Source organism: Miniopterus natalensis, chromosome 16 (assembly GCF_054644295.1).
Source record: "Miniopterus natalensis isolate mMinNat1 chromosome 16, mMinNat1.hap1, whole genome shotgun sequence".
Classification (NCBI taxonomy): Eukaryota; Metazoa; Chordata; class Mammalia; order Chiroptera; family Miniopteridae; genus Miniopterus; species Miniopterus natalensis.
Window position 1 is genome coordinate 26806188 of NC_142096.1, and position 15749 is coordinate 26821936.

The window sequence follows — 15749 nt, forward strand, 5'->3', positions numbered from 1 at the left end:
TGCTGAGTTCTTTTCTATGGTAGATACATTGAGTGAGGGTCTGGTGTATGGAGTTTTGGAGGAAGCAAAGAGCTTTTCCATTCATCAGTTCTTATAGTGATCAAAGAGCCAGCTGTGACCCTCCCAGATTAGTCCCCTGAAGGACTAATGAAGCCGTTACTAGAACTGCTCCCTACAATTCCCTTTTGTGGGACTAGAAGCATTCTAATGCAACCAAGAGAGAAAGAAGAAACTACTGACAGTCAAGATGCTTACAGTACTTCACAAATCAATTTTATTAATTTAAACACAAAATTAATGAAGAAAAATTCTGTACACAACTGTGGACACAACACACCTTTATACAGTAAGGCCAAGATAAACTTTGTCTTTTCAGTCTGCAGAGTACAAAAACATAAAATGAAAAAGCTAAAAAACTGTCAATTTCTGTTTGCTTCAAGCAAAAAAAAAAAAACAAAAAAAACAATTGTTAAACAATTTGGAGAATTTTCAACTGACTAATTCTAGCAGCAACATGAAACTTCAGAAAGGGATAGGGTAGCTCTTGAGCTACTTTGGGTCAAAGCTGGTGTTTCCCCCCCAATATACTGTTAAAGAAAATTCATCCAAAAAGTAATTTCATGACAACAGAAGGCTGTATAGATAAGAGAAACTAGTGCCCAGAGTAATCACTCTTGGAGAAACCTTTTTAATGGTACAACAAAGGTGACAGTTTTTATTTCCCAGATTTGTCCTGTAATATATGACAGAGGTGAACAGTGACATTATTTCCTTGGTGGTGGTGACTGCGCCACGTCCACTGCCAGCAATGAACTTCCCCGGGAGGGTGCAGGGAGAGTGTGGAGGAAAACAGGAAACATGACTGTGGAGAGTAATGCAAAGTTTTGCTAATTACCAGGTATGCGGTAATGTCCTCCTTTATCTAAATAAGAAAATGCAGACATGATCATCTGAGCACATGAAAACTTTGCTAGTCTCTAATTCATGAACCATTTTATTAATAAAATATATCTATCATCTATATTCTTTCTGTGGGAGGAAGAAGCATTTGAATAATCATTTTTTCCAAGTAGTTACATATAATACATTAGTTTGAAAATGAAAAAGTGAGGTTCTAAGAGGACTTTTTATTCAAATGATTTAAGACACTGCTGTATTATTTTACCAAGGCCTTCCTAACAGCACAAAAAATATGAACCGATGGGGGGAAAAATTTGGAAAACAAAATCCTATTGACACTTGACATCCATGCTTTTGGTCTTGACAACATTATCTAAAAAAACAAACAAAACCCCATTATCTACATATTTATACCCAGTACATGTCAATAGGCCCTGCACACGAGCTGTGCACATACTGCCTCATACTTCTATCAAGGCATCGCTACCTTTCAATATCATTTTCTAAACAATATGTAAAAGAATCATCCATTATTACAAATTTACACCAAAAATTCTTTCTGTACATGATTGTCTCAGTGATGTACATATACGTTTAAATTAGACATACTTTAAACTACTTTGCAATGTGCTAAAATTCAAAGTCCTTGCTGTGTCATGAGGCCAAGGCCTTGGCCTTTAATCACTTATTTCTTATGCTATTAATAGTCTCTTCAATTATTTGATGCCCAAAAAGTCTGTTCGAGTGAACTGAATGGTACTTGGATTATACCTCAATAAAGCTGTTTTTAAAAAAGTCTGTTCATAAATAAGTAGAGATGTGCAGATTACCCTGGGTATGAGACACCAAAAAGTAAACCTTCTTTGCAAGAAAATCCCCCACTGGTATTCAGGAAACATTTCAGTCTTCATTGTGCAATCAAGTTTGCTGTACTGGAGAAGCTGTTCATGTCACATTGAAGATGCTAAAAGCTTAGGCGTCTGCAGGTCCTTTCTTCACAGGTTTGAACCATGTAGTTAATGTGGCAAACACATTACACTGTACTAGAACATTCTCATGGCTTATTTTCATTGGATTCACAGTACTCGAGTCGACAGCTGTTCTGAAGAAATAGACGTGGGCCTTCCTTTGCCACGAGGGCAGACGTGAAGACCGACAGCAGCTGGGCGTCACCACGTTGAAATCGGTAAGTTTGCTAGTCCGGCGCTGACAGGGACTCAGGCCTGCTGGATTCGTTCCTGGTCACAGGGCAGTTGTGCGGTTTCAAAGTGCTATGTGGCGGTTACAGGTACTCCAGTTCCAAGGCGTGGTGAAGGGCCATGAGGTCCGAGTGACTGGAGATCCTCCAGAAGGGCATGGCGTGCTGGGGAAGGGCAGACACAAGTGAGGACAGGCCAGGCTCCCAGCCCCAAGCCCTGAAACCTGCCTGCGCATCCACTCCAGAGCTCATCCCCTCTGCTCAGTGCTGTGAACACTGGCAGCTAAGATCTTACCATCGCATCTGTTTAAAACACAAATCCAAACTCAATCCCCTAAGAACACTGGACTGCATTTTAAAACGTGATGAGATTTCTTGAGTAGATCTACACTGTGACTTGAATGCCAAGACTAAGCTTAAATAAAGCACAGTAGCTATGACTGAAACTGTCAAAAACAGTTGCCTTTGGAAATATGTACCCAGTGGATTTTTAATGTTGAAGGTAGAAGCAGTTTTCCTTAGTTGGTAGTATTTTACATTTTTTAAAACTTAATTTTACTCATGTAAGAAACAACTTTTTTTTCATTTATTTTCATCAGTCATTCTTTGCATTGACCTTAAAATGGCTTTACCATATGGAACATTTCTAAATGAACACCTAAGCTGTTTTTTTGTTTTTGTAATTGTTTAATCTACCTAAAAATTGAGTTTAAATGATGGGAATGTTTGTAAAATACCTAAATTAACCAGAGACGAAAAACAGAAAAAAAGAAACCAGGTTACTTCATCCATTTAGGACGAACACATGATTATAAACTTTTGCTGCTCAAAGACATTCTAGTAAGTACTTATGCTTAAATAAGAGACAAAATTCTATTTATCTGGTTAAAAAAACCAGGTTGTTTTGTTTTTGCACAAAAAATAATGTGAAGGCCTGGGCATAAATTGCAATTATAATTCTATGGAATTGTTTCAAAAATTTAGACTAATAGAATTTGGCATGGAAGCAAACAGTGGACCTGAAGGGTTTGGGGGGATTATCGGTAAGTAACCGTGGAAACTACTCAGTATTTTGGTGTCGATCACATAGCTGTTTTATTCTGGGAATGCAAACTATTAAATTACTTATTAACAATGTCTTTGTCCCAGCAATCTGCTAAAAGCTTGTACCATAGCCTAATATCATATGTAGACCTTTCTAGACTCTCTATCGTTATCCTCTGATAGCAGAATAGCCCAGAACCAAGTACTAGAAATCTGTTTTCAGATTTTTAGGACGATCCCACTCGGCAGCCTTAGACAAGAAAGACAGGCTGTACTATTTGCATTCGGCCATTCGTGGATGAGTGTTTTGAATTTGCAGGCATGGTGTAGAAGATGTCCCTGGCCCACCCTGTCACAGCCTGCGGGTGAGTAGCAGAAATGTACCATAATCATGAGGTTCACCTATGTGTTTCAATAGGAGGGGCCAAGTCCCTTTGCCTGGGGAACTGGGAAACAGGAGGGAGGTAACAGCTGAGTGAGGTATGAAAGGACAACCATTAAGAAGAGCTCTTTAATGGCTGTTTGCATGGGATTAGGGGATGAAGGAGGAATTCACTGTTAGGGCACTCGCTGTGTGTGAGAGAGAAATACATGGTTAGTGACATGATTGGCTGCAGGAGCCAAATGACGCAAGGCCTCGTGAGCCCTGTTAAGGAGTTGATAGTTGTGATTTATTGAGTATGGTGTTAGGCACTCAACTAGCACTGAACATAGACTCTCTCATTTAAGCCTCTCTATTTACCTCAGAGACAGAATAGGTATTATCATCATCACTATTTTACTGATGAAAAAATTGAGGCTTTGAGAAGGAGCAGAGAGATGTGAATAACAGCTGGTAAGGAGTAAGCCCCAAGATTCATACCAGGTCCGGTCTGTATCTGAAGCCCACGTGCTGAAATACCTCCTGACTGTGCTCCGTGGCCCTTTCATTCAGCAGTATAAATGATCAGCACAGCACAGCTTAAAGCACACACTCCCTTCCGCGCTGTTTGGTGAGGGACACTCTAAAACTCGACTGACTGATACATAGATCGGGTTTGAAAAATGTTTGCTCAATTACAGCAAGCTTTCCTTATTATTATTAGAATAGAAACCCATGCATATCGTAAAACATTTGTGAAGTGTAGGCTGTATAAAGACAGATCACTTCTAATCTTACTGCCCGGATGATGACCTTCTTAAATATTTTTCTATATTTTATCTGTACACACTCATATTTGAAATTGGGTATATGTGATACAGGCACACCTCGCTTTATTGGGATGGTCTGGAACTGAATGCGCAATATCTTCGTGGTATGCCTGTGGGTACCATTCAACAGCCTGTTCATTTTACTAAATCTCAAGCCCTTTTTAAAAAAATATATATATCTTTATTGATTTCAGAGAGAGGAAGGGAGAAGGAGAGAGAAAGATCAATGATGAGAGTCACTGATTAGGTGCCTCCTGCACGCCCCCCACTGGGGACCAAGCCGGAAACCTGGGCATGTGCCCTGACTGGGAACTGAACTGTGATCTCCTGGATCCTAGGTCAATGCTCAGCCACTGAGCCACGCCGGCCAGGCTCAAGCTCATTTCTGATGTATCACTTTTAAGGAAAATCCTTCACTCATTATTTTAAAAGTTTGCAAGTATTCAAATGTACACAGTATTCTTTTACATTTAACCATCTACTTAGTGTTTTTATTGATTTTTAGAAAGAGAGGAAGGGAAAGGGAGAGAAACATCATTGATTAGCTGCCCCCTGCTGGGGATCGAGCCCACAGCCAGGGCATGTACCCTGACCAGGAATCGAACTGGTGACTTCTTGTCTTGGTTCCTGGGTCGATGCTCAACCCCAGGAGCCACACTGGCCGGGCTTAGTGTCTATTTTAATATTCCTTTTTAGTTACTAATTAACTTGTTTTTCTTAATTTTTGTATAATTTGCCAGAGGTTCACTGCCCCTCCCCATAAACAACTGAATAAAGGAAATTATAGAGTAGTTCTATTGTTCTAATGTAGCAGGATGTAACAGAGGATGCTAAAGGTGCTTCAGGTAGCCATCCAGAAAATTTCAGGGCAACTATCTTCATAAATACATATAAAAGTACTTGTGAGAAGTGGAATGCTTTTTTTCAGAGCAGGTTCAGTCAAATTCTCTTGCATGCCGATTATCTGAAGTTAGATTTGTTCCTCACACACAGTACAAATTTGAAAGCTACTGGTGCACTCAGAAGCATGTACTGTAGGATGTGATGAGTGGCGGAGAAATTGAAAAGAGAACTGAAAAAAATCTGGCTAATTCGTTGGTACATGGTTAATGTATAAACTGAGCATTTAATTCCACAGTAAACAAAGGGCCCAGACAATGGCTGTGTGTCTTATCTTTACAGGTGGAGGAGGTGATGTCAGCCTAGAGTACATTTATTTTAAACTGTTTTACTTTTAGACCATACTCAAAACACATTATGGAAGGTGAGATTATCCACAAAGATCCCTGAATTGCCTTGTTTACTGCCACTGAAATCCTGATGGCTTTAGTCTTCCTATGTAGAGTATTAATAAAAACCACATGTCAAGCAGCAGCCTGAAACGAGTTCAAATGATGAAATATGCCTGTGGTATATTACAGACAACTCATCACAGTGCAGTAGTGATGGGGTCATTCATTCAAGCAAAAGTGTAAAAGGCTCTACAATGATAACTGGCAAACCTTAGGTGTATGTGAAAGAGAACAGGCCGTCTCTGGGGACACTTGCAACTCCACTGTCAGCGTTGTTGCATAACATGAAGGGTAATAATTTCTGCTATAATCAGGAGTTCCATTCTCATAAAAATTAGTGTTTCTCCTCTAAAATACAGACATTTATTAAGAAGATGACTAATCTCAGGGGCTCAAACTCATGTTAAATAATTAGAATTAATATTGCAAAATAATATTTTCCCTAACTAGACACATATTGATGTGAAGATTTTATGGATCTACAAGAGCTTCCCAAGACAATGGATGCAAGGTAAATAATTTTTTTCTGCACTCGTGTTTGGCCTGGAACAAATATTTCTTATATGAAGTCAGAAAGATACGGTGTCAAAAGGGGGGACAGGAGTAGGTGCTAGAATGAGGAGACCGCACCGTACTCTAAAATCTGTTGTTAGTTATATGACTTTGAATTATGAGAGTCTCCTTGGAGCTTGTTTATTTTAGGAAAATGACTCAGGGTTGCTTCTAGGTTTAATAAAGTCTACGACCTATATAAACACTGTAGGTACAGAAGATGTTTAGTATATAATACATACATGATATGTGCTCTCACTGACAAGAGCCACCAGGCAAGACATACTGCTAAAACTATTTCATTACAATGTAATCAGTATGGGGTTAAGAATCAAAATGACTGAGCCAGAACAACTGGACAAGAAATAAAAGATATCAGAATTGGAAAAGGAGAAGTAAAACTGTCCATTTTCAGTCACATAACTGTATATGTAGAAAATCCTAAAGACTCCATCAAAAAACTATTAGATCCAATCAGTAAATTCAGTCCAGTTGCAGAATACAAAAATCAGTATTTCTACAAACTAACAAAAAAAATATCTGAAGAAATAGAGAAAATGATCCCATTTACAACAGTGTCAAAAACAAAAAGATATTGGAAATAAATTTAACCAAGGAGGCGAAAGATCTCTACACTGAAACTACAAGATATTGATAAAAGAAATCAAAGATGACACAAATAAGGTATACTGTGTTCATGGATTGAAAGAATTAATATTGTTAAAATGTTGATACTACCCAAATTCATCTATAGATTCAATGCAATCCCTATCAAGATTCCAATGGTATTATACAGAAGTAGAAATTTATATGGAACCACAAAATATCTGAATAGCCAAGTAAAGTAAACCTGAGAAAGAACAAAATGGGAGGCATCACACTCCCTGATTATCAAAACAACATGGTATGGCATAAAAACAAACACATAGACCAGTGGAACAGAATAGAAAAACCAGAAATAAACCCATGTATATATGGTCAACTAATATTTGACAAGGGAGCCAACAATACTCAATGGAGAAAAGATAGTATCTTCAGTAAATGGTGCTGGGGAAATTGGCATTTTTACATGTAAAAGAGACTTAAGACTGGAAACCATACATCTTCCAGAAGAAACCATAAGAAAAAAGCCTCTTGGCAATGATTTTTTGGATATGACACCTAAAGCACAAGCAACAAATAAAAAACAAGTGGGACTACAGAAAACTAAAAAGCTCTTGCACAGCAAAATAAATGATCAAAATGAAAAGAATGGGAAAATATTTGTAAACTATGTCTGTTAAAGGGCTGATATCCAAAATATACAATGAACTCATACAACTCAATAGCAAAACAAATAATCCGATTAAAAATGGGCAGAGGACCTGAATAAACATTTTTCCAAAGAAGACATACATATGGCCAACAGGTACATGAAAAGGTGTTCAACATCACTATTCGTTGAGGAAATGCAAATCAAAACCACAATTAGCTATCCTCTCATGCCTGTTAGAATGGCACTCATCAAAAAGACAACAAATAACAAATGCTGGTGAGAATGTGGGGAATAAAAACCCTGTGCACTCTTGGTGGGAATATAAATAGGGATAGCCATTATGGAAACCAGTCTGGAGGTTCCTCAAAAAGTTTAAAACATAACTAGTGTACGATCCAGCAATTCCACTTCTGGATATGTATCCAAAGGAAATGAAAACACTATGTTTAAGAGAGATTTGCACCCTCACATTCTTAGCAGCATTAGTTAGAATAGCCAAGACGTGGAAAGAACCTAAGAGTCCCTTGATGGATGAATGGATAAAGAAGTCGTGGTAAGCATATACAATAGAATATTATTCAGCCACAAGAAGGAAGGAAATCCTGCCATTTGTGACAACAGGGACCTTGAGGACATTATGCTAAATGAAATAAGTCAGACAGAGAAAGACAAATATTGAATGATCTTATTTATAATGTGGAATCTAAAAAAAACAAAACATCCCCATCCCAATCTCAGAGATCAAATTTGTGGTTATCAGAGGGGTAGGGGAATTGGATGAAGATAGAATTTCCAGTTGTAAGATACCTAAGTACTGGGGCTGTATTGTAAAACATGGTGTCTGTAGTTCATGATGCATTATGGTAGATTTGAAAGTTAAGAGAATAGATCCTAAGAGTTCTCATCACAAGGGAAAAAACCTTATAAAAATGTATATGAGGTAATGGGTATTAATTAAACTTATTGTGGTAATCATTTCACAATATATGTAAGTCAATTCATTATAACTTAAACTTATACAGTGCTGTATGTCAGTTGTATCTCAATAAAACAAAGCATCAAAATGATGAATTCAGAGAGAGGAGAGCTCAGTTATAAGCTGGAAAGGGTAAGTTGGGCCTACACTGAATTTGAAGAATGGGCTAAATTGGTTAGGTAATGGGAAAGGAGATGGTATGTGACAAGGCCAGCAGGTGGAATGCACAGGGCATTTAGTGTGAAGATGATGGGGTATTCATGATAAAGACTCAAAAAGATTTTCCAGGCAGAAGCACTTAGAATATCTAGCTGGGAAGGAGGAATGTTAAGCAACTTTGTGTGGCACTTGGGGAAGGATGGCTTGGAGGTGTGGCTGGCTGCCAGCAAGAAATTAGGCAGAAGGACCGTGGAAATGGAGTGGGGGCAATGGGTAGAAGACACGGTGAAGACAGAATTCATGTGACAGGCTGGAGGTAGAGAACACTGAAGCCAATCTGAGTGGGTGAACTGGTTTGGGATAGCTAAATGGACATATCCATCAGGTAACTAAAAACAGCTGACCACTAATCTCAACAGAAATGACAGCTGAAACTGTGACATGCGCAGGAAATAGCACATGTTTTGGGGTCACTAACACAAAAATAATCCCTGAATAATGGGAAAATGATGACACATCCTTCCTGCTCCTCTTGCCCATGCATGCAACTTGCCAAATTCCCTTATGCCACCTTTCCTCCTCGCATTTATCTCTCCTGGTTATGTGTAAAACCAGTAAAACAAAAACCTGGGTGCACGGACACTCACATGTAAATTGAATTTTGCTAATTATTAAAAATGAATTTGTAAAATGTTTCAAAAACGTAAGTACGTATAACCTTTGGCCCAGGTATTGCATTTCTAGGAATTTGTCTCAGAGACACTTGCTCATGAACAAACTGCATGAAGACCTTTCACTGCAGAAGAAAAAAATGCTCGAAACCACCTAACCATTCAGCCACAGGGGACTTGTTAAATTACGGCACATCCACACAATGGAATACTGACGCAGCGCTCTATTAAGGAAAGGGAATGACTGCCAGGAGTTTTGTTAAGTAAAAAGAGCAGGTCCATGGAAAAATGCACATATCTGTGCTTTCAATATGCATATATTACCTCTAGAAAATTTGCATATGGAAGTGCAAATACCTGCCAAACAGTAAATAAATGGATCTTGGGAGTTGTATTATTCTAAGAACTCAATATGAAGCTTATTGCACAACATTGCTCTCTTATTATTTGTATATCTGCTTCACCTCTGGGCAGAATTAGGTTTTTTAAGGATGAAACGAAATCTAATTCAAGGCCTGGTATATAGCGTATACTCATTAACTATTAAATACATATTATAGCTTTAGAATAAAATCCACTGCCGTCAATGATAGTAATCTCTGCCTCACATAAATAAAACTAAAGCAAAATCTTAAAAGCAGCAGGAAAAAAACAATTAGTTATGTACAAGGGAACATCTATAAGACTATGAGCTGATTTTTCAGGCCAGGGGGAGGGGCATGATATATTCAATTCAAAGTGATGATGCGGAAAACCTACATAAAAGAACACCTGGCAAGGCTATAATTCAGATTTGAAGGAGGGATAGAGTTTCCCAGACAAGCAAAGGAGTTCATCACCACGGAACCGGCATTGTAAGAAATGTTCAAAGGACTTCTTTAAGCGGAAAAGAAAAGGCCAAAACTAGAAATAAAATATAAGAAAAAAAAATCTCACTGGTAAAGGCAGTGAATCAAACACTTATAAAGCTAGTGTGAAAGTTAAAAGGCAAAAGTACCTAGGAATAAATTTAACCAAGGAAGTGAAAGTCCTGTACTCTGAAAACTATAAGCCATTGATGAAAGAAATGAAGACAATACTTATATATAAATGGAAGGAAAATCTTGTACTCATGGTTTGGAAGAATTAATATCACTAAAATGTCCATACTACCCAAAGCAATCTACAGATTCAATGCAGTCCCTCTCAAAATATCAATGGCATTTTTCACAGATAGAACACAATCCTGAAATTTATATGGAAACACAGAGAACCCCAAATAGCCAAAACCATCTTGAAAAAGAAAGTTGGAAGCATCACACTACCTGATTTCAAACTATACTACAAAGCTATAATAATCCAAACATCATGATACTGGTACAAAAACAGGCACATAAATCAATAGAACAGAATAGAGCCCAGAAATATCAATGTTTATAAGGTCAATTAATCTATAGCAGAGGAAGCAAGAATATACAATGAAGAAAATATATCTTTTTTAATGTTGTTAGGAAAACTAGACAGCTACATGCAAACAAAGCAACTGGACCACTTTCTTACCCCACATACAAAAATAAACTCAAAATGGATTTGAGCCTTAAGCGTTAGGCCAGAAACCATAATCTCCTAGGGAAAAACCATACTAAAAAGCTTAAGCACAGTGAAGGAAACCAACAAAAGAAAATGATGACCCACTGACTGGGAGAAGATATTTACAACTGATATAGCTGATAAGGAGTTAATATCCAAAATATTTAAAAAACTTATATAACTCAACATCAAAAAACGGGCAGAGAATCTGAATGGACATTTTTCCATATGAGATATGCAGATGGCCAACAGACAAATGAAAAGGTTGTCAACATCACTAATCACCAGGGAAATGCAAATCGAAACCAAATGAGGTATCGCTTCATTCCTGTCAGATTGCCTATTATCAAAAGGACAACCAAGTAACAAGTGTGGGTGAGAATGTGGGAAAAAGGGGACCCTCATGCACTGCTGGTGGGATCGCTAACTGGTGCAGCCACTATGGGAAACAGTATGAAGGTTCCTCAAAAAAACAAACAGAACTACCATATGACCCAGCAATCCCACTGCTGGTTATCTATCCGAAGAAAATGAAAGCACTAATTTGAAAGCTATTTGCACTCCTCTGTTCACTGGAGCATTGTTTGGAAGGTATGGAAGGAACCTAAGTGTCCAGCAGGGGAGGGATGGATAAAGAAGAGGTGGCACACACGCACGCAGGAATATTACTGAGCTGTGAAAAAGGAAAAGAGTGAAACTTTGCCGTTTGTGGCAACACAGATGGACCTACAGCATATTATGTTAAGTGAAATAAATAACAAAGGAAAATACTGTATGATTTCACTTGTATGTGAAATCTAAAAAACCAAAACAAATGAGTAAGAACAAAATGGAAACCGACTCTTCCAGAGAGCAAATTGATAGTTTCTAGAGGTGATGAGGAGATGGATGAAAAAAAAAGAAAGGTAATAAGAGGTATAAGCTTCTAGTTATAAGTCATGTGGATGTAATGTGCAGCACAGAGAATATAGTCAATAATATCGTAGTAACTTTCTAGGTAGCAGATACCAGGTTTATCACAATAAAATCACTTTATAAGGTATGGAAATGTTGAATCACTGTTATACAAATGAAACTCATGTAATATTGTATGTCAATTGTACTTTAATTTTTATTTTTAAAATATTTTTATTAAAGTCACTGCATTAAAAAAAAAGACCTGGAATATAGTATGTGCTCATTAAGTACTAAATGAATGAATGGCTTTAGAATAATAAAATTCATGTACTCAGTGTTAGTAATTCCTGCCTTATTTAAATAAAAAGGCAAATATGTGCATTAAAAATGTTATATTTTTTACGAAAGCAACTCTTCTGAATAAGCTTAGGATCAAGCATTAGTCTCTTGGCTTTATCTTGGATTTTAGCAAGCTTGGCAGTGCACATTTAAAATAGCCTTTTTTGATGAACCCTTTGTCATTATGCAGAATAATGGTTGCTTGCCATTCCCCTCCTGGTTTTATTTACAAGAGATTTATTTTAAGTAGTTCTCTGAATAGTAAGTGAATTTAGTTGTAAAAGTGACCTTGGGTATGCTGTATTAAGGAAACAAAAATTATATGGTAAAAAAGAAATGCTGGCAGATTTTGAGAGTAAAAGACACATGTCAAAGAAAGATATCCACAGGCTCTCTCTGTACAGTCTTTTGTGGAACAGAGAGGTGCTCGCAGAAATGCCTGCAAGAGATCTTTATAGAATAGTGTTGTTCTTTTCAATAAACAAAGGTATTTCTAACATTTTTCTTTCTGAAGGGGTGTTTTTTAATGATGAAAATTATAGAATTAGGTGAAATTGCTGATGAAAGCCCGGGAACTCTATTGGCAAGTAGAATAAAGGTGACAGAGCAGACTTCAAAACAGGCAACTGGTCACAACTTACTGGTTTTCATTTCTGGGCTTAAAAAAACTACTTACCTTGAGCAAAAGAACATTATTTAGGGAGATGAAAGACACCTTTACAGGAAAAAGTGAGTGTTGTACCAGATTTTTAAGAGGACATAGGAAACTAAGAGAGACAAACTAAATGGTTAAAATCAATTCAGAAGAAATGCGAAATGATTTGATTTTTGCAAAACATTTTGGTGCTCAAACTTGCAGAACTTCACTGATGCACTGCTAATTTTAATCAATAATCTAAAATGCTAATGAACTAAATTATATATCAGAATGATTTATTTTAAAAATTTCAATCATAAATGTAAAATTAGAGAAGAATGCTAAATAGTTATATCTACTTCCGAAAAGGAAAGAAACAAACATTGCACACTTTACTAATTTAAAAAATAAACATGAAATTCCTTTTTGCAAGTCAAATCATATTTAAGATATGTAAATAAAGTTTGTAATTTGAAAGAACTTTGTGCTAAATCTCACAAATATAATTGGTTTCAAATATTAGTTTGGCCCCTTTCTAGCTGTGTGAACTTGGCCAAGTTATTTACCTTCCTGTGCCTTAGTTTTTTCATCTTTAAGTTGGGTCTAAGGACACCTTCCTTATTGAATTATTGTGAGGATTTAATGAGATAATAGGAAGTGCCTATGAAGGTCTGGGACATAAGGGCTTTATAAATGATAGTAATTTTTGTTAGTTACCATTATGATTATTAATCCATTTATGGCATGGATAACCATCTCTTTACTTCTTTAGCTTGAATTTTTATATATAATTTTTAAAATGGGATATTGATGATTTTTAGTCTTTCCCCTCAAATATTTCCCAGTTAAATACTGTTCTCTATCTCTGTATATAACTCCACTTTAAAGATTTTTGTCTCTTAGCTTATGCACAAAGTTTGAACACTAGTTAACCTAAAAAAGGTAGACAGAATATAAGAAAGAAATGGTCAGCTTGTTACTCTGGACGATAGTGATGATATTGGAATCTCATCCAAGATTATTAGGAATCTGAACCTTCTGAAAAACCTGTACCTTTTACATTTACACATACACCATCTTTTAACTCCTGGTCACAATTCTGTCAGAGTTCCCACACTGGTAGGTTTCAAGGAGCAAGGAAAACAGAACGCTGAAGCTAGGAGTGCTCACAGTAAAAAAATCCAAACAGGATGTTCCTTGTAGGCAGCTGCCCCATTGTTTTTGGTATAGGTGTGTGTCCCAAATAGAAATAATAACAAACAAAGATAAACAATGGAAATAATCTGAACTGTTTTTCAGAGAGTGCCAATAGTCTTAGTCCTATTACTAGTCTTCATTCTAACATTAAACCAAGAATTCCTTTACTTGGATGTTGTGTTCACCCAAGCCAAGCATCTAAGGAACACAATGCTTAGAAAGATTTAGGGGGGACTCCCCCATAGAAACTTTCATAGGGCCCCAAGGATTTCACTTGTGTTCCTTGCAGTTTAAGCTGTCACTTTCATAAGCATCCTTCTGTCTACCACAAGCTAAAAAGCCACATTTTGGCAACCTTCTCCTGAAAAGAAAACTTCTTGGTAAATACAGATGGAGAAAGACAAGCCTGGAAAGCAGATTCTCACTTTCGGCCCTGGGCCACACTGGCATGAAATGCTGCTCTTCAGTTCTACTCGGCTCAGAGGTGCAAATCGATTCCATGTCCCTCTCTCCACCAGGGGGTCCTGTCTAGGAATGAGGTCCTGTCTAGGAGAGTCCAGAGGCTTTCTCAAGAAAAAAAAGACTGAGTCTGGATTCCCACCAAACAGTCTCTCTCACTCCCCAGGGTTGTTTTGGGTGTTCTAAACTTAGTCTGGGAAAGATTTCATTCTATGAAGACAGCCCAAAGAGCTAACAGATGTACCTAATGACAGTGGTGGTTGGGCATCGGTGAAGTTGGAATGTAAGAACTAGTGTTTACATGACAAATCCTGCTCAGCATCAAGCTCGTCTGGATCTGAAGTGTGTGGGTTCCCACCTGCACTGATCACACTCGGGGAGCATCTAATCCTGGGCACATTGTGTAACTACGGGCATAAGTGAAATAATCCATTATTTAAAGAGTTAGGGTCAGCTTCTACGCTTTTGTTGAAATTCAGAGGCACTGAAGGTGAATTAAGTCATCTTCAGATTCCATGAGAAGGCTGACCACATGTCATGCTTATTGCTGCATCTATATTCTGGTGACTTTATGTGCCATTTCTGGTATATACTAGAGTATTCCAGAAGAACTGAATTGCTGAATCCTTTATGGAAATATACAGTGATTTCTATGAGTCAGTGTGTGGGGAAGGGAAAGGAAAATTGTTCTATTGGTTAATCTCATAAAATATTTAATGCTCTTCAATTTAAGAAATATCTATAGGGTAAATATAAATAGGTATTTATATTTATGTGGCAAGATTTAGGGAGTTGTAAAATATTTAGAAGACAGTCTCAAACAACAAACCAAGCAAAACAAGATCCCTACTTCTCTAGGGCTCACACTTTGTTGCTGACACGGGAACATACACAAATAACGATGCCTGCCATTTATTGCACACTTCATACGGTTTTCACACACCTGAACTAACTCTAAACCTTAACATAGCCCAGTGATCGAGGTGTGATTCTTATCCCCACTTATAGATAAGGAAAGAGAGAGGAGAGTTAAGTCACTTGCTCAAAATCACGGAACTGGTAAGCGACGGAGCTGTAATTCAAACCCAGGCCGTCCGGCTCAAGCGTCCAAGCCATTTACAACTTCTCCAATTCAACTATAAGTGAGTGCCACTGTAACGGAGCTCTTGCAAACAAGGGAAATAGAAAAGGTGCTATGTGAACTGGATTTTGAAAAGTAAGACGACAGTAGGGCATTGGGGAAAAGATCATTCCAAGCAGAGGCAACAGCCAGGAGGACGTGCTGGGCATGGCCAAAGGGAGGTGACCGCAGACCAATGTGACCGCCAGGTAAGGAGCAGCAGTCAGGGAGACTGGAAAGGGAGGTGGTTAGTAGCTTGTGAAGACCCTGGGGGCCGGGTTATGGAATGGGGT

The 15749-nt window shown here is 37.7% G+C and overlaps 1 protein-coding gene across 2 annotated transcripts in view; it reads right to left on the bottom strand.

Annotated features, from left to right (window-relative positions):
• Positions 1–251: 251 nt before the first annotated feature.
• The window catches only part of EYA1 (EYA transcriptional coactivator and phosphatase 1), a 139163-nt gene continuing 123665 nt past the window's right edge, over positions 252–15749 (bottom strand). For both annotated transcript variants that reach the window (XM_016216049.2, XM_016216047.2), the window contains exon 17: positions 252–2263. In XM_016216049.2, the coding sequence (XP_016071535.2) occupies positions 2183–2263 (81 nt within the window). In that variant the 3' untranslated portion in view covers positions 252–2182. The remainder of the gene's footprint in view (positions 2264–15749) is intronic.